The 20,029-nt window shown below is 35.5% G+C and overlaps 2 protein-coding genes across 12 annotated transcripts; both read right to left on the bottom strand.

Moving 5' to 3' along the window:
- Window positions 1-1,662: 1,662 nt before the first annotated feature.
- LOC122532818 (RNA-binding protein lark) lies at window positions 1,663-11,839 on the bottom strand. Of its 11 annotated transcripts, none has more exons than XR_006307581.1 (8): window positions 11,695-11,838; window positions 10,461-10,656; window positions 9,591-9,753; window positions 8,869-9,414; window positions 8,638-8,707; window positions 8,424-8,523; window positions 7,674-7,760; window positions 1,663-4,123 (listed from the first exon to the last, which is right to left on the bottom strand). XR_006307581.1 is itself a non-coding variant. In XM_043661960.1 (8 exons), the coding sequence occupies exons 3-8, from the start codon at window positions 9,732-9,734 to the stop codon at window positions 4,057-4,059; spliced, it is 957 nt and encodes a 318-aa protein (XP_043517895.1). In that variant the 5' UTR covers window positions 9,735-9,753; window positions 10,461-10,656; window positions 11,695-11,838; the 3' UTR covers window positions 1,663-4,056. The 11 variants fall into 11 exon arrangements, 8 of the variants coding, with proteins under 8 accessions (XP_043517895.1, XP_043517901.1, XP_043517870.1 ...); XR_006307579.1 differs by having other exon boundaries at window positions 1,663-4,105; XM_043661960.1 differs by lacking the exon at window positions 7,674-7,760 and adding an exon at window positions 5,057-5,104 and having other exon boundaries at window positions 1,663-4,105.
- Window positions 11,840-12,953: 1,114 nt separating this feature from the next.
- On the bottom strand, window positions 12,954-18,971 carry LOC122532811 (bone morphogenetic protein receptor type-1B). Its single transcript, XM_043661918.1, has 4 exons — window positions 18,813-18,971; window positions 14,399-15,398; window positions 13,910-14,225; window positions 12,954-13,825 (listed from the first exon to the last, which is right to left on the bottom strand). The coding sequence occupies exons 1-4, from the start codon at window positions 18,898-18,900 to the stop codon at window positions 13,697-13,699; spliced, it is 1,533 nt and encodes a 510-aa protein (XP_043517853.1). The 5' UTR covers window positions 18,901-18,971; the 3' UTR covers window positions 12,954-13,696.
- Window positions 18,972-20,029: the final 1,058 nt, after the last annotated feature.

Here is a 20,029-nt window from a genome sequence, read left to right as displayed (position 1 = left end):
GTGTATATCTTTTTTTTTTTTTTTTTTTTTGGCTTTATCTTTCACTTCTCGAAAGTCGCGCGTCACGCGTCATTTACCACACAGCGACTGATACAGTTGCGTTATTCGTGGAGGGATTCGTACATATTTCCGATAGTTACTTGGCTCGGGAATTCTCATACCGTCGACCTTTTTATGTTATGAGAGTTTGTGCATATATCTCGGCAACCCCGACGACGCATCTCAACTTGAACGGTTGCAACGGCTTCAACGGCGGAGACTACCATATATGTTCGTAAGGCTACGAAATAACGTCAGATCACCGTAGGACGTTGCCCGATCGACGTGTGTTAACTCCGGTAGAATGTAATCTTCGACGACTTGATCGATCGAATTGCCGTCACACATGGGACGAAATCATGCTTTCCATATTTCAAGTTCCGAACACGATGACGCAACACACACGTGTATATGTATTGGTCAATAGATACCGCTTTTTCTTTTTGGCTCATTCCGTCGACTATTCTCGCGTGTGCTAATCGCGTCAACAACGGACGTCGCATTCGCATGTATTTTTAATTACGTAACCATCAACTGAGATAAATGAAATGTATGTTTAGATTACTCGAATATGCCTGCCTATCTTTTCTCAATAATTATTTTCCCCAAGAGATTACGTTACGTATCTAAAAACGCATATACATAATTCTTAATGGCGTGAAATTCCCTCATATCCATTTTACTCTCGTAGAAATGGTAACTCGGATTATGCTTCAGTATCATTTCCCAACATAGATTGCTGAATTGCTATCGTCAAGCGAATCGAAATTATCATTGTTATTATTACAATTGCTTATTAGAGAGCAAAGTCTAATACTTCGTAATCGTTAAAATACTTGTAAAATAGGACAAGAAATTTAACAAGATATTCACAAATGAAAACATGTAAAATAAAACAAGATAAAAAACGAAAGAAAAAAAAAATACATACCAACATGTGTGCAACGAAAAATGCATATACATGTGTATACGTGTGTACAAAATTGATACAATCGTTCACCGATATATTTTGACTGTTTATTACTATTTTCACGATATTTGTGAACGATCGTTCACTTATGTCCAAATAAGAAACAACGGAACGGAAACAACTCTACTGCATGTACAACAGAATATATAGTAGAGCATAGTTGTCAAGAAATTACCCACAATAGTTCTGCCTATAAAATTACATGTCAGTTTTTTTGTATAAATAGGCAACTAAGAAACAAGAAGGGAGAACTAATCTAAGTTTTTCTTTCGCCCGATCACGAGAGAAAAAATAGGGGATGTGAGGAGCGTAACTACGCGGAGACACACTGTTACGTGTATGTTGGCCGGTTTACTTCATAAAGAGAGTGCGACGACGAAAATAAGGCCGACGACACGCATATTCGGTTCTCCAAGGAATTGTCAATATCGTGTGTCCGATGATTACGACGACACGTTCATAACGCACGAAACGCAGGAAGCCAGTAAAAAGCGCGCACATCCGTTTAACCAACGATTAATACGGGGCGTGTAACTTCTTAGACAATACATCTTACGGAGGTGATAGGGGCTGGATAGTATAACAGAGGGCTCGGATTGTACGGGAAGAAGGGGTTGGTGGCAATCAACTTGAGTGACGAAAAACGGTGCAAATGATGATTAAAGAACACGAAACGCCTTTTTTGTGAATCTTCACAAATACATTGTTATTACATTCCTTTCTTTAAACCATTATCAGTATGATTATCATTAATCTAATTACCTCTGAAAACAGATCGTATCATCAAAGAAAAAAAGGACCATGGGAAAAACGGGGGGAGAGAAATATTACACACGTCGTCAATGTGTATACGCTGCTCAAAACGAAAAAACGGTGATAATCGGTATATCTATATTTATATATATATAAGTGTATGTGTTTGTGTTTGTTTGTCATATGTAAATATATATACGTAAGTGTGTGTGTGTGTGTGTACGTATGCATGTATGTAATGTACGTATGTATGTTCTGAGATGTATATACACGCACTCGTGCATGTGTATTTTTTTTTCTTTTTTCTTTTCTTTAAAGTGTGTATGTATTTTATGTATGTATGTATTTATAAGCTAAACGGAGCGCAGTTGCGATTGCCGTATTAATTTTTCGGTAATTATTCACGTTAATTAATTCTAATATGTTAATAAAACGATATTACGTTACTACAGATTAACGATATAATGTTCGCACGACCGAGATTTAAGAATCCCATACAGAATCGACGCATCCTACGAGTCTACTGGGTCTCTGAAATCCTATCCTGTAAGATGTTATTTTCATTTCGTCTGGTAATCGGGGACCGATTCCGACAGTCGAACCCGCACGCACTTTTCTTGTTACTTGAGAGTTATACATAAATACGACATTATTTATTTCCATTATTCTCGTATCGGAAAGCATTATGATTATATACGGCGGAGGAATATTTAAACGATATCGGTAAATCACACGCACGCAGATCGTCGCTTTCTTTGGCCGTTACTTAATTACGCTAAAACGGCGGAAATTATCGTCGCATAATATCGAACAACCGTTCTCTGCCATTTACAACACATTTTTCTATACACGCATCACGAAACTCGGTTTCTGCCAAAACTAACTGGGGATGATCCGAAGCGCGACGATAAAGGATATATCGTGCGTAACGCCTGTATTCCGATTTTGTGATTTTCTTTTTTTTTTTTTTTTTTTTTTTTTTTGCGATGTGTTGTCGGGAAACGCCCAGCTAATTTGCGTGAAAAGAAAGACCCGGTGTATAGATATATACTTTGTCCGTTATCATTGCGATTGTTGATTTCATACTTTTCAATTTTGCTCCACGCATTCTCTATGCTATATGATCAAAGTTGAAATCGATCGATATTCTTGCTAACAGAATACTCGATAAAAAAAAAAATTCTTCTGTTCGTCACAAATCGCGATAGTTTCTTTAGAAGCGCGTGAAAGTTTCATACGATGGAAAAATAATTACACGTGGCGTGTCATCGTCACAGAAACGGTCATCGAATACGACGCGACATACATATGCATACATACATACATACATATATACATATACACACGCATGTATGTATACGCATATATACATATATACATACACATGTTTATACATATACATATGTATGCATCTATGCATATATAAGGTTAAAAGCATCATCCCACCAGCCAGTGTTCTTCGATATATTACATACTTCTTTATTTTTTTTTTTTTTTTTTTTGTTACATTGACAATACTTAAATTTCGACAGAAAATCAAACACAATTCAAAAAATCAAATTCACGTTGAGGAGCAATTTCTCGGTAGGAGGATGCTACGACAAATATATATTTTTCTTACATTAAAAGAGAAAATTCGACAATTTTTGAATCGATACACGCGTGAAAAAATCAGATACAGGTCCGATAATAAAGGAGGTTTTTCACGGGAGGAAAGCGGACGAACGTCGCAACGAGAGGCGTGTGCGCTTACACATATACACGCACGCACACACTCGCGCGCGCGCACGTATGCATGTATATAATGTGTGCATGGGAAATTTTGATGAAAGTGAAGGAAAAAGAGAGAAATGTGAAATAATAATAATAATAATAATAATAACAATAATAATAAAAGGAGAGATATTTTTAAGGCATAGTAAAAAAGAAACCTGCAATTCGATAAAGTATTTCTTCATAAAATGTGTTTTGCTTGCTTAATACGTCCGTATTATTATTTTTTTTTTTCTTTTTCTTTCATTTTTGCTTTCTGCTTTCTTTTTTTTTCTTTTTCTTTTTCTTTTTTTTTGGAAGGATAGGCGAGGGATTCTCGTCTGTAGAGCGCATTAAGGGGCGAGTACATATTTTTTTTCCCGATAGAGCGGGCGAATTGGTAGATCTTCGCGCGTGCAGATCGACAGACATAGACGGCCAAGAGTATCTCGGTCCCGAGGCTTCCTGCTAGCGACAGACACAGACCCGACACACAGAGACAGACAGACCGACAGAGACCGATCCGAGCCCGACGCGACGATTTAGTATGGTGCGAACCGGCGCGACGGCGATGGCCCTCGTAATCCCGGTCTGGTAACCAAAATGAATCTACGTCAGTTATGCGAGATCGATAAAAAAGAGATCGGGAAAAAAAAACCACACGAGCTAAGAGAGGAGCAACTTGTGAGATACAAAAAAAGGGCGGATAGGTAAGTAGACAAGGGTGATACGTCGCGTTATCATATGAAAAAAGAAAAATCGTACTATCTACGTACCGATAGAGAAAACGATTTGTATACGGTATATAAATACTTTTTTTCTTTTTTTTCTTTTGGAGGTACGAGGGTAAAGATAAGTTACTCATGGGAGAAACTTGATGGAAATACACCGCAATGAGTACGTATTTTTTCCTCGTTATTCTCGCTAATTATTCTCGGCAACGTGTATTAGTAGCATGTATATTTTTTTTTTTTTTTTTTGCCAACAAAAATTAAAACTTTCAAGTTTTGTACATATATATATTTATATATATGTATATATATACACACACATGCGTGTGTGTGTGTGTGTGTGTATATACACATTCTACGAGCATTCTCTGTTTTCCTCTTCTTTGTAAAATATATACGTTGTCTTTTTGCCTTTCTTCAACTATGTTCTCTCTCTATCTTAAGTAGAATTGGATTAAACAAGTAGACAATGATAGATGAGTAAATATTAAATAGATCTCATTAACGACCAGTCGTAATGATTTTTCACAGCAATTGAAGTTTTCTACACTTTTACGTGTCGTTAAGTTTTAATCTCACTTTGGTACTAATTGAAATTTCTCTACCAATGGCACATGATACTCCACTGTAATATTCCATCAATAACAGGAAATAATAAGAGAACACAAACGAAGAAAAGGCAATTCGGCGAATCGTAGCGTACAAAGAAGAGAGCTGAATTAATTAAACTGACACTCGAATACTTGGAAACGTTTCGACACACAATTTCAGTGTGGATCAATTTTTAACCCGAATTGACACGTCTACTTACCTACGCTCTTCAAATGAATCTCGGCTGAAGTCCTCGTACATGCCTCTACTATAACAGCGGTATAATAAATAATCGAAACTACGAATGATCAAAGATCAATATATACACCATACTTGCTCCCTTGTCCAAGGCTTAACTTTGTGAATTAGTCCCTGTATAATGGATAATGCAAGAAAAATATCCGCGTGCTGCCTAATATGACTGTTACAAGTGGTTAGAAAAAAAAGTCAGAAATGGCTTGGCAAAAAATTATTTTCATAGGCAGTTTTACGTTCAGACAATGTACAAAATAAACGAAGACACTACCAACGACCAAACATGATAAACACAATCCGCTGAAGAGGGAATGAGAAGAACGTATTTACGATATAGACGGATAACATTACGGATATGTACATGAAATATGCTCGTGTACAATTTCGGAAGATGCTATTGATCTACAGTTAACCACCTATTCCATCCGGATGCACATCTAAGTATTAGATGAATATATGCTAGAGGAATGCATCGTAAAGTATCGATGAACAACAAATTATTCGGAAGAATGCTTGTGCAACCGTATACAAATTAAATGTATACGTAATTAAAAACTGAGCCTGTACAAGATGGTGTGCATTCGCACGCTAAGCTGATAAACAAGATAATCGGAACAATTATTTCAAAATCGAATGAGTACTCAGACCTATATTTCTTATATATGCTGTGCGTGTATGTGTAGTTTTGTATGTGTCAAGCTACGCGTACTTAAATTATATCCAAAATATCTGAATGCAAGCAGTAACCAATTATTTCTATCCACTTTATTTCATACGAGGTACATTTACTAGAAGGAAAACAAATAAGTGGACGCGTAATACAAGATTCGCAGCGATAAGAACATGGGATATTTTCGTCTGTTTTCTTTTTTTTTTTTCTCTTTTTTTTTTAGTTATTTTTTTCTTTTGTCTTTTAGCCAGTCATATAAGGCAGGCAGCGTTAGACTGGATTTTTAACCCATGCGACTTTCAAATTATAAATCAGTTTACATAATGAGAACGTAACGAGCCATTTGCAGCCCAGGCTGGGATCATGTAGGATAATAAGGTTACATGCAACAACAAATTCAAAGTATTCAGAAAGATTGAGAAATTCAATCAACTCTGTTCTCTATTTGAAAGTTTGCGAATGGATTTACATACATGAAAAGCTTTGAACCTCGTGAGTAGAAGTCAGCTTCAAGAACTTATGGATCGTAATTTTGAAGCAAAAATTTTTCCCCCCTTCCCGTCTATCTCTCTCTTTCTCACTCGCTCTCCCGCGCGTGTTCACGCTCTCGCTCTTTCTGCATAAATTCATGTGTATTTTTTCTTTGCGTGTACATGTATGCATATGCTTGCATAATGAGTGTGTAATTGTGTCAATGTCCGTCTGTACACGCACGTTTTCATAGCTTTTTGTACATCTCTTCGCACTGATACTGTAGGTACGCGGGGCCGGTTTCATGAAACTTCCACGGATAACTTAACATTTTCAATCAATTCGAAGTGCAATCCTTTAAATTAATCAACACAATTTTTTTTCTTATGTTTTTTACGTTAGAACAACGTAAAATTAAAATCAAGAAAGCTTTTCATAAAACTGTAATCAGAGAGAAAAGAAAAAAGGAAAGAAAAAAGAACTGAAAGAAAACAATTATACATGTATCAGAGGTCTAATAACATAAGAGAACAAATTTTTTTTATTGCAACAAACGTAAAAACAAATTACTTGGAAATCAAAGATTCGCACACTTTCCCCCGATTACTTGGAAACAAAAACAACTATTGGAATACAAGACGTGTGCACGACGTTACTTTTTCCCCCCTTTTCCCTCCCAACGTAGGAACTCGAAACTCTATCTATGAAGCTATTCATAATTTCTCTTTCCGAGGTCATTTTACGAATGATAGTTACACATCTATCGAAAAATTACGACGTTGGCTAACGAAAAATTACGATTGAAAATGATGATGAAATTACTCGGAATCAAGAAAATTGGAACTGATGCACGTGTAATAGGATGTTTCCGAAGCGTATCTATGAAACTGGCCTTAACAACTATTAGAAACGCCGACATACAAACAAACTTACTGTCCAATGCGTCTGGAGAGCTGGTTTCTACTTACGAGACATTTCAAAGACAATCGATAGGCGCCGTTCCTGAAAATCGCGCCAGCCCTTTTTTTTTCTTTTCTTTTCTTTTCTTTTCTATCTACAGCGTACGAGAGTTTGTTAGAATTGTAGGATCGCATCCTGGCTCGCGGTAGTGCGATCAAGAAATCTAGTTCGCATTCCTTAGGAACGTTTCTTCATCCCAGGCCTCCGCGCCACTCCCGGTTGAGTGATGTACGTAATAAGGAGCGCTTGAAACACAAAGGATTTATGAGAGACATACAGGCCAATCTCGCAGTTAACGCCATGGATCAAGAGAGTCTATGAACAGGGACATCCCTAGAAGAGCAGTCGACATGTTCAAGGTACGATCAGTCGAGACCCGGATTTTGTTGGCATCGAGGAAAATAGAAGCTGCTGATGTACAACGCGCCAGCGACAAGAACGAGGTATGACTACTCGCTAACAAAAGTGGTCAAAGACTTACTCTTGCACGACTTGAACGCTGGCCCGGGACTGTCTCTCTAGGGTTGCCCGCATTCATGGACAAAGATGGTACGCAGCCTGAGGTGCACTGAAATTTAGAATGTACAGAAACGTCCAAGCGTCATGATACACATTAGCATTTTATAACACAGAATCTGCACTCATGTGGGCATCGGGTCGACAATCTACATGGATTGGAACAATATCGATCGCTGTATCAACTATGTAATGCAACAAACAAAAATTATACGTGTAACGTAATACACAATATGATTACATGATACATATGTGCATATGTATTGTGCGTAATACGCGTGAATATACACACTCACGCGTATACGTACATACATATATCGTGTGATTTTATTTCCAAAAAATAGAAATAAAACAAGAAGAGATGTGGTACAGAAATTTCGTAGCAACAATCAAATGTGAAACGGTATTAACCGTGTGCAAAAATTTTTTTGTCGCGAACAAAAAGAGTAACCCGCATTCGCCCGATGCAATTTAGAAATGGCCACTTTTCCATAAAATAATAATATACGTATATATTCAAGAGAGAGATAAACTTTTGAAAAATATGAGATTGAGAATACACACAAGAGAAAAGAATAAAATGCACGATAAAATAAATAATTGGTAAATGTCGACGAATAACCGAACCCCAATTCGCATGAGCTCTCAATCCAGCCTGGAACGTTCACAATGTTAAGTCGGACGAATGGGCAGTCAATAAATTGGCTCTACTCACCTGAACCGGCCATTGTTGCCACTTGGAGGGGGTGATCTGCGGCTGAACATGCCATACTCGTTACCACGGGAGAAGCCAGTGTCGCGCATGGATCCCATACCTAGAGGAGGCATAGGAGGCATTGGGTCTCGTCTTGGAGGTAGAGGTGGCATTGTCATTGGTGGAAAGTCAAGCCCGCACATGGAACTTCCCATGTCACAGGGCCCTGTCATACCCGTAAACCGCCTCTCGTAGAGGTCCCTGGTGTCCTCGAAGCCTCTCCTGTCATAGTAGCTTTCGTAGTCCTGTAACACAAACAAAAGAACATATTGTTACAAATGGTCGTATTTGTATAATAAACTTCTCTTTTTTTCTGAATATTCAGAATAAAACCATTCTATTCTCAATATTTTATATATATATATATATATATAAATTTTTTTATAAATAAAATAAAACTACTTACTCCAAAGCGGCCACCACCCATTAACCGGTCCCGAAGGAACGGTGGTGGCGGCGGTGGAGGATACGGGTCGCGTCCAAACATTCGGTCTCTGTATCCGTTTCTATCCGGTCCTCCTCCCATTCCTCCTTTCGGGCATTCCTTGGACCAATGGCCGCCGCGACCGCATCGATAGCACTGTTCAGGATCTCCCATTCCTGGCCTTTGTCGTACTCTGCTTGTAGAAATTTGAACCTTCATCGGTTGACCATCCACCATTTGTCCATTGAGTTCCTTGATGGCATCGTTGACATCACCTGTTGCTTCTAGATGGACGAACCCATAATTCCTCACGATATCGCATTCTACAACGGTACCATACTTGGCAAACAATTCGCGCACTTGGGGCGCTTTCGTATTATCTGTGAGATTGCCAACAAATATTTTGGTTGTGGGAGTATTAGGTCCCTTACGACTCTTTGCAGCCTCACATTTGATTGGCTGTCCATGAACTATGTGGCCATTCAAATTTTGTATCGCATTTCTCCCTGCTTCTTCATTCTCCATATGCTGTTGAAAATTACATTATAACATATTTGTCGTGTTAACGAAAAAAAAAAAAAAAAAATCAAGTTACGGAATAAGATGTGACCATCCAACAGAGTTATAAGGTAAGGATGAAGCAAACAATGGACCAAGCAAATTATTACAAGAATGCATGTTGTGTGGAATAAAAAAGAACTTACCACAAATCCATAATTTTTGACCACATCGCATTCTACAACCTTGCCATATTTTTCAAACAGAGGTTTAATATCGGCATTTGATGTTTTATCGGCTAAATTACCGATGAAAATTTTAAACGTGCCAACACTACTAAAACCCGGCATTTTCGGCTCGTTCTAGAACCTAATTTCAAAAGAAAAAAAATATTTCAAATATTACTCATCATTGACTTGCATAATTTCTTCAAACATATAGTAAATCAAGAAAAAAATAAATACAATGTTGCAACAACATTAAAAAAAAGTCTAACATTTCTAGAATATTCACGACTTCTTGCGTTTTTATTTGTTGGCAACATGATTCAACCAACACACGCCACTCAGCATTGTACTGCACTACGTATTTCCAACAAATAATTAATTTGCTGTTAAAACGAACGAAACATCAAATATTAAAACGTAATATTCGCAAGTTCCCAAAATACGCGGAAGAAAAAAATGAAATGCAACTTAGAATAACTAACGATGACGCGATTGTTTAGATTTCCCCTCTAGTGATCTTTTCTCCACCATTTTGCTAACGAATTCGAATTTCGAAGGTCATCAATTTCGTCAAAAAAATCGAATTTGCCAGTACAAATGTTAGCGAATAATATTAGCTCGACAAGTTCTAGATGGTATAACATAATTTTTCTAGTTTCTACTTCGGCTGGACAATGAAATGGTACACAAGCCATGAACAAGTAGTACGTTACAAAATACGTAGTACAGAGAGCGTACCGACCTTGTCGAAATGGCGCATCAACTCTAGGAAATGTCCGTAGTGACGATCACCCTCTAATTATCATGTATAAATTTACGTTCAAACACTATACAATTTCTCACACTCACCGAAGATTACTGCGTACTACTTTCAACGAACGAGTTAACCAACGCTGATAACAGGCACGCACGAATTTACACAAGAGAACGCAATCTAACAATGGCGTCTCACTTGCCGCGTCCGCTAGTGCGAGTGATGTCGAGGTAGTGGCCCCTATCGGAAAACTGCAGTACAGCAAACCGTGAGAATGGTGCGTTCAAAAACCTATCACGAACATACCTTTAACTATACTTCGTGTATTGCGAATAGATTGACGCGGGAATTATTTCTACGTTAAATTAATTATTTTTCCTTCTTACCAATGTTAATTCTACGTTTTCCCGTACTCAGAATGGGATAAATTAAATTTCCATTCTCTGAGCGTAACGCATAGTATATGTATATATATATATATATAAGTAGGTACATGTTTGTTCACATGCAATATCGAAATATTAATGTATTAAGAACAGTTCTCAGAATGACGTGTTCAGAGCACGCGAAAAACTCGTAAATATATACAATTGCCTTAAAGGTATCAAAATGCTTCACATGCGATTAAAAATTTACATTTCAGGAAGAAATGTTGAAAATTAACAATAATCATTGTGTAAATCATTAATTACAATTTTACGACAATACTACGCGTGACCAACATTAATCGTATTATTAGCATTACTAATATTTGTATAAAATTCTTATACGTCAATACCTCTGCGATTCAAACAATGTATGATACATAACGTACAACAAATTTCAAGACTAAGTTTATGCTAAGTACATGTTTTACATTTTAAAATTGTAAGTATTATCAATTGTAATTAAGTATTAAGTATTATCATTATAAAAAATTATTATGGAGCATCGAAATGAAAATTTGCTGGATCAGTAATATGCGGCGCAACGCAAACCGTAAACCGTATGTACCACGAGTTCGACTGGCATCGGTTTATTCGTAATGATATACAAAACAACTTAATGATAAATATCACATACTATTAGAGATCAGTTACTTTTTACATTTTAATAAAAAAAAAAAAAAGAAAAAAACAAAGCAAAACGCATGTATAAAATTTATACACGGAATTGCGGAATTGAATAAACGTGAAATGGCGTGCTTCGGATATCTGCGTGTCGACGCTATAAACCATAACTACATGATTCCACTGTTGCAACCGTGTAAATGTATTTTTATATCAATATGTTAGCTTTATCTTATAACAAATTACGTGTAAAACATAGTGAGAGTATTGGAACACTTACCAAGTCAGTATTTCCGTAAAATAATTCCGATAAAACACAACGGCAAACCGCACGCTTTGCTACCTAAAAAATGGCGGATCGAAACAGACCGGGAAGTGGAAAGCGCCGCGGCGTCTCTTTCGATGCGAAAATCTTTCAGAACCGCCAACTGTTGAGAACCAAATTTCCTATTATAGACTAAACGTCCGTGATGTACATTAGCAAATAAACTTAATCATACGATCTTAGTCTCTTTACGAAAAGTTATATTTTAAAATTAGTCTCGATACAGTTGAAATAGAGGATAGAGTGATATAATTTAAAACAATGTTGATTTATCCTATTTTATTTGTGTCTGAAAGTATTCGTGTCCAATACTCGTTATGATAATTTGATAGTTGAAATTTTCATTCCATCTTACTAGTGACATTACTCCTGAATCTTTACAACTTTATAATCATACTACGCACCAAGTGTGTATTGATTTTCTACCCATGAAACTTTTTCTATTCGAACGACCAACGCTTTTACGCAACGTATGTATCGTCTACAACAGAACTGAGAAAGAAAATTCCCTTGCAATGTATAACCGTTTTTAGATAGATGAAGAACAAAGGACAATAATCCTGTCTAATCGTAAGAAATAAAAGTATTGCGTGTATGGATGAAGAAAATAATATTAAATTTAGTACTTGTGAAAAATATAAATTTAATTGTTTGCAATCAACCAACCGTTAGTCATAACTTTAACGTAGATACAATTCATTTTTATAGAAAACTTACGAACTCACCAGTCACGTAATTTGTTGTATACGATGACAATCTATAATTAGATATTCAGAACTTGAATACATATAACAATTTTTAACAAAAATTTTTGTAACTTTCCAAATAAATTTCACCGATATGCTCAACATTTAATCATTTAGAACAGATCGATATATTTATATTTTTATCAAAATAATATTAGACCTTACAAAATATTTTCGTGAATAAAATTGTATTGGCAAAATGCAGCTTTAAAATTTAACAATTGACAAATTGAACGAAATATATCTCATTTATCAACTTGAAGATGTAAATTATATATTACAATGTAGATAATATAATATATAAAGAGAAACGGTACTTAACGTAAGAATCAAGACAACGGAAAACGATATTATTGAAAAATAATTTTCCTACTTTAGAATTCGGTAATAAGCGTAATAAAAAAAAAAGAACCTATGGAAACTGAATATTAATAAAATTTATCTCATATTTCGAGATATTCTGACATATAAGAATATTTCAAATATTTATATTTTACAATTGCTACATATTTCATACGTTCTTAATGTAAAATCGTTCTTTTATCTACAAACGACTTAAAATTCCATATATCTTGCAAGATATTTCATTTTCCAATTAAAACTGTATATTCATTGTACTTTTCAATGACAAACATATCAAAGGCATGTAAATATTATTAACTCTGTTAATAGTGGGATTTAATACGTATAATAAATTCATAACACTGAATAGATACGGTAAATTTAAATGCTATCATCGGAAACGGTATTTTCATTTTTCAATAAATTTCTGCTATTAAATTTATTTGAAATTTTTTGTTTAACGTTCATGTGTTTCTTTTTCTTTTTTTTTTAGGCTGAAAAAAAAAAATTATCCTTACTAAGTAGTAGCCATCGTTAATTACATATTCAATAAATTTCAACATAGTGAAGCGCGTTAAAACATTGGCATTATAATGTTTTCTCACATTTCACTTAAAAACAAAAATATGTACACATACACAACATCCATTCATCATAATTTCGTTCTTCTTGATTTACAATTGATCATTCATTTGATCATATAAATTTGCACATTCATACGTTTTCATGTATTTTTAAATCTTAATATTCAGTCTTCAGGCTTGCAGTCTGTCAATAAATCTATGTACACCGGGTTATTTACAAGGGAAGAAATTACTTCTCAGCTACTAGCGGTAAGATAGAATACATTCGACGAATATCGTCGAATGTTACACGATTTTAATAGCATTATCAATATGTAATTTTGATATTGTCTTTTTCACGCGTAGCGCTGTTAAACGAACGACCGGATTCGCATGCCAACATTCGGTTACCAATTTGCTCAGCGCAAACAAGATCTGTAACAAAAGCCAAAAGCACTTAGTTTTAATACAATTGTTATATTAAGATATCACACAACATGACTGATTTTATTTTCCTACCGAATCAGTTTCCCATCGCGCTGGTATTATTGGACGTAATCGTTTTATGCAAACTGCTAATCGCATATCTTCAAAATCTGGATCATTTGGAACAACATCATGGTATGGCAAAGCATATGGTTCTACTATAGAACTCTTGCCACCTGTAACACATCTTCTACAAGCTTCCCAAAGAACAAGACCAACAGAATACATATCTGCCATTTTGAAAGCTTCAAAGGAAGATGTGTTTAAAGTTTCATCTAAAACTTCTGGAGCCATATATCGACGAGTACCCACTCGTGTGTTAGGTGCAATATCAATTTCTCCACTTTCACTGTAAATAAAATGTTATCATCTTATATTTTTTATATATATTATAGTCAAATTACAAAACAAGTACTGAATCGAGTCTTATTACGATCATTTCATTCTATACATATATGTATATAGAAAACACATGCGTCGCGTAATCATAATACATTTGCAAATTATGTATTTATTATTTACCTTATATATCTTACTGCCAAACCAAAGTCAGCAATTGCGCATTCACCATTCTTTTTCACTAAAATGTTTCTACTTTTGATATCTCTATGAGCTATAGCAGGCTTTCCACGTGTACCAAAGATTTCTGTGTGCAAATGAGCAATTCCAGAAGCAATTGAAAGACATATTGCTAAGAGGCTATGATGATCCAGAACAGTAGTTTGTAAATAATCATGTAGCGAGCCTCTTTCGTGATAGTCTGTAATTAGTAACATCTGTGTCCAAGATCCTGTGCCTTTGATATCAGCCGCGATGAAACCCAAAATATTATCATGTCTCATCAACACAGTTTGATAAATTTCAGTTTCCCTAAACCAAGATGCTTCTTCCAATGTAAAAAATACTTTCACTGCCACTTTTTCGCCTCTCCATCTTGCAAGCCATACTTCACCGTAACGTCCCCTCCCAACACACTGAGACAAGGCTAGTTGCTTGGCAATAGTTCGTTGTACTAAAAGAGGTAATCCTGAACCAGAGCCACTACTCTGGTCAATAAAGTCTTTAAGTGTTCCCTGAGAAGGCACGAGGCAAGGGCCTCTTTCTTTTCTTCTGTATCTGTGATATATGATCACCATAGCTATTAAAATTACCATTAAGCATATAGATAAAATGGTAGTCAATATTATAAGTGGTGCACCCGAAGCTATGGCCATAGGATTAGGTACTGTGGTAGTTCGGGGTTTATAATCAGGATATACATCTTTGTTGCACAATGCACTCTTGTTACAGCATATTATACTTTTCTCTTGAAAATGTGGCACGAGGGATCCTTTGCATTGCATGAAACCTTGCTCATCTGGTGGTAAACAGCCAAATGACCATTCAGGCACATATTCTCTTGATTCTGCATCCCAAACTTCTTCTACTGCACTAAAGCAATGACCACCAGGTCTACCTTCACAAGTTCCATTTTCTCTATCATCTGGGCAATGTCCTTCACAATAGCATGTAAGTCCTAATGCTGAAAAATGACATTATTGTCAGAATTATCATTATGATACATCAATATTTCAGACACGAATGATTAAATTCATAGAAGAAAAGACATTAAGAGAGTATTGTAATGCTTACTGTGATACAAAGATAATTATGGACAATAACACAAAATTTTATTGAAAACGATTATTTATGTGTTTTTGGTTTGTTTTATTACCTTCTTATAGCGGATTGACATATAGTAACATACTTGTAAATATAGGTAAAATAAGAAAAAACAATACAAATATATAAGCTTTTAAAGTTAATTATAGATCAATCTAAATGACAGAGTTAATCATAGATTAATTTAAATAACATGCGAAAATGTGTATACAAACAAGTTTAAGATTATTTAAGTTTAAATGTTGTAAAATAAAATGCAACATAATTTTTTATTATAATATCAATATACATATAAAATAAAATACTATATAATATTCAAATAATACAATGTTTTAGTATTCATAATAGTAATAACAATTTATGAAAGGGACAGGGAGAAAGAACAAAAGAATTGGGCAACTTTTATTTTTAATTTTATTATTAATAATAAAGTAAGCTCGAATTGAATTTTATTAGGAGCATGTGTTCGTAACCTACCAGTTTTGTAGCCTACGGCATAATAACGCCCCGTGTGCGCTGATCGCACCGTACAAGGAAATCACTGATGCACGATTATCCGACAATCTCCAAGAGAGGTAAAACACGTTTAGTACGGATTCGATCACATGGTTCTTTTATCCTTGCTTGTTTCGTAAGTGCCAAAGAAAAATCGTATAATGGTCGATAATCGATATACATTTTACGGAGGTAGAGATTGTTCAATGCGAAAGAGATCAGGAGATATAGAGAATAAGATTGAATCAAGGCAAATCGAATCCTACTCGTACGAATGGGTTTCGATAAATTTCCGCAGATATTTTTCTCTGTACGTCTTTGCGAAGTAATTAATGTAAACAACACAATGTATTTCAACTAAATACTTGTATCCCAACTTTTTACGGATGATGAAAAAGATGTTAATACAAAGCAGATATTAAAATATTCAATAAAATTGGAAATCAGTTACTACTTTTAATTCTTTACATAGAAAGTGTGGCTTTATCAAAATATCACGTCGATATAATTATTGATAAAATAAAATAAAAATAAATTACTAATAAATCCAATCAAATGGATTAGTTCTTGACTGATTATGTCTCTTACTCTGTAATCGACTATTTAACAATTCAATCGGTATTTAGGTCTCTTCGTTAGACATTACGCCATTTTATTTTGGTGCGACTAACATTTACTGAACATCAAAGAGTTGAAATATAATAAAAATCACTGAACAGCAACCTTAACATACGCTGATAGCATTTGTAGAATTAAAGAGTACAAAATGAGAACCGGAGTATAGGAATAGAAGTAATTAATAACATATCCTATCCTAGATGTATATTTATCAAGCGAAAAGATTTTGCCAAATGACATTTCTAAAGTTAACAAACGATGTATGTATAACGTATATACACGTATGTACACAATACCGTTTGGATTTATTTACTTATTTATTTTAAATTTATTTAATTTAATTGTTTAATTCTTATTATAGGTATAGAAAAAAATATGTATAATATGATTTTAGTTGGTATGCGCAGAATGCAGAAAACATGATGGCGATGTATCTTCTGCGCGATGAATATCGTATTTAACCAGAGACAAATTGCTCTGTATGTTTGAATAACGATGATGTATGTGCATGTTATATATTACAACGAGGAAACAATGATATAGGATACGAGTCCATCATGGGAAGAATCAAAAGTAATAATCCAATTTAGTGACTTTAGTCTTTTTTTATGTGAAAGAAAAACTTAAAATTTGACAAAAAAGATTACACATTACCCTTTTTTATTTCAATTTGTTGTTTAAACAAATTTATTGAAATTCAGCTTAAATCTGATCCAAATATAATCTAATCTAACCTTTTTTGGTAAGTTTTGAACATAAAAAATTAAACTGAAACATACTTTTATTTATTTTTATAAGATAAGAAAAAATTTGACGCAGTCTTAATAAAGTTTATCTAGTTTTTACTTTACTGATGAATTTCTCATTTTACAGAGGAAAGATTCTAAAAGAGAAGCTTGGAATATACCAGTGAATATTCACAGAAGTCATTGAACGGCGTAATTACTAAATCTAACATTAACGATATGCCGTGAAACGGACGAAGGATAAAGAAAAAAGAATGGAATTTGAACGATATTTAGAGATAGCACAGAATTTGAATGTAACAGTAACAGGCTTGTGTCCAACCTGTCAAAGTTTGTTCCAGGAAAGCGGACGAATTTGGAAATTGAGGAATCGGTCGCCTCTCTCTGGGGAAAGCAATTTCGGCGATGCCTAAAATTAATCTGAACAGAAGCTACGAGGGACAAACAAACTAGACAGAAATACAGGATAGTTACACGCGAAACCAATGGAGACCGTTCGAATGTGGTACGAGTCACGTGAAGAAAAGAAAAAAGAAAGAGCAAAGAAAAGTAGGAAAAAGTCGACGTGCCGTTGAGGGAACGTTTAGAAGCGTGCAAAAGCGACGGGACAACACTGTTGCTGGTATTTCAGTCCCTAACCTTAACGCCTAACCTCCTCGTTTTTCTTGCTTACCGCTCGCTTTTTCTCTCCTCCTTGTCTCCTCTCCAAGTCAAGGGTAAAGAACGAGTCCGTTTTACTTTGATAAATAAGGACTGCTTTTGCAAAAATACACTCATTGCGTGTAGTGAATCACGGTCTACGCATTTGCGAGCATCGAAACTCACGTTTGTTTACGAAAATCCGAGCTTGCAAATAATAACCGATAAAACCGATACGTACGTAAACGTTCGAAGAGAATCGCATTAAGTATGTACATATCGCGGAACTGCCGCTCGAATCGCTATACTACATAATATTTGGTTGGGAAAATTTTCTTTAAAAAGCAAGATTGGTCCGGGATCTTATCGTATTATGATCTTTCGCATTCGCAAAACATTCAAAAGCCAGATGTGTGTTTGTTGTTAATGTGTTGAAAGAAAAAGTAGTGCTGAAACATCATTAATCAAAACGAGAGCGAGTAAGATCGAGACAGAGAAAGAGAAAAAGGGAGAGAGAGGAGTGTGAAAAGACAGAGAGGAAGAGAGAGGGAGGGGGGAGAGATAAAGAAAGAAAATAGAAACGACAGAACCAACATTCATTCATGTACCAAAAAGCGAACAATGATTAACAGCATACATTAATAACATTTTCACATCTAAAATCCGCATCCGATCGATTCTTTGATACATTTGGCACTTATACTATATGCACTTACCACTTTACGTAAAACACTATTCATACATATAATTGTAAAACAAGCCACAAGCATACTCACCACAAACAAATTCCGCGGCAAACACTAAGCTGACCCACAGGCCGTATTTACATCTGCGCCGACCTGAGGTAGCGAAGAGCGCAGCCATTTTCTACGTTCGAGAGCACATACTTCACTGTGACGTAGGGCGAGACGCGTCGGCCGTAGAGCGCAGGCTGATCAGGTTCGGCTCTTTCCGTCCTTCTACGGAAACAACTGGTCGCTTATTGGAGAGCTGGTTCTGTAGCACTTCGGCCATTAGACAGAGATGGCCGCCTGGAGATTATCTAAAAGAGAGAAACAAAGATATGTATACCACGTGTCACCGATGTATCTTTAGCTTCCGGCACCCGAGCGAAATCTTTTGGACTGCCTTTTCAATTCTAACCGAACATTCTAATTATGAAATTTCAAACTGATCGATACAATCAATTTCTTTCTTTCATTTTGCATTACATTTGCGCGCAGATATATTTGCATTGTTATTCCGTAACATATTGTCCAGCACTGTTTAGAAAACACGTTTAAGGAATCAATATCTGATTCGTTTAATTATTTGTAATAAAATTTAAATACATTTCATCCGACGGAGCTTTCTCGAACAGCTTCGATTAGTTCCTTATCCATGCAGTTTAATAATACTGCATCGTACAGACGTGGATATTTAACTTATTTAACTTCTTGTGCGTGTCGAAATTTTTGTGATCTTTGTAAGATCATTGTAAATGCTTTGCAAACTTTGCTCGCAGATTTTGTATTCGAAGCTACGTACCTGGTCTATCGTCGTAGCTATATAGTAGGGAGTGTGCGACGGCGCCCATAGGGCGCCATCGTGCCGCGACGAATGCGGTTTCAGAGATGTTTCTTACTCTCTCTTCTTTTCCTCTTCGTTGGCTGCATGCTCATAGTGCTGATACTTTGGGGAATCAAGCCGGAGAAGTCGCAAGAAGATTCAAGAGGGAATGGCTTATAAAATAGGCGCGAAGGTTACCACGATCCGACACGCTGGATCCTACCAAAACTGAAACCCAGTCTCGTCGGATTTTTTCGTTTCATTTGTCATGTATTCGCTATCGACTAACGACTAACGAGAATACTAACATATGCGAGAATATAGAAATTTTGTACAACTATACATGACGGAAATATAAAATTCAAACTTCATTCCTGGTATATTTTAAATTTTTCATTCACTTATTTCTTTTTTTTTTTTTTTTTTTTTTTTTTTTTAATTTTTT

This window comes from Frieseomelitta varia, unplaced genomic scaffold (assembly GCF_011392965.1).
Source record: "Frieseomelitta varia isolate USP_RPSP 00005682 unplaced genomic scaffold, Fvar_1.2 scaffold_142, whole genome shotgun sequence".
NCBI lineage: Eukaryota > Metazoa > Arthropoda > Insecta > Hymenoptera > Apidae > Frieseomelitta > Frieseomelitta varia.
The sequence above is the reverse complement of the archived record's forward strand: the minus strand, read 5'-3'. Positions and strand labels throughout refer to the sequence as shown.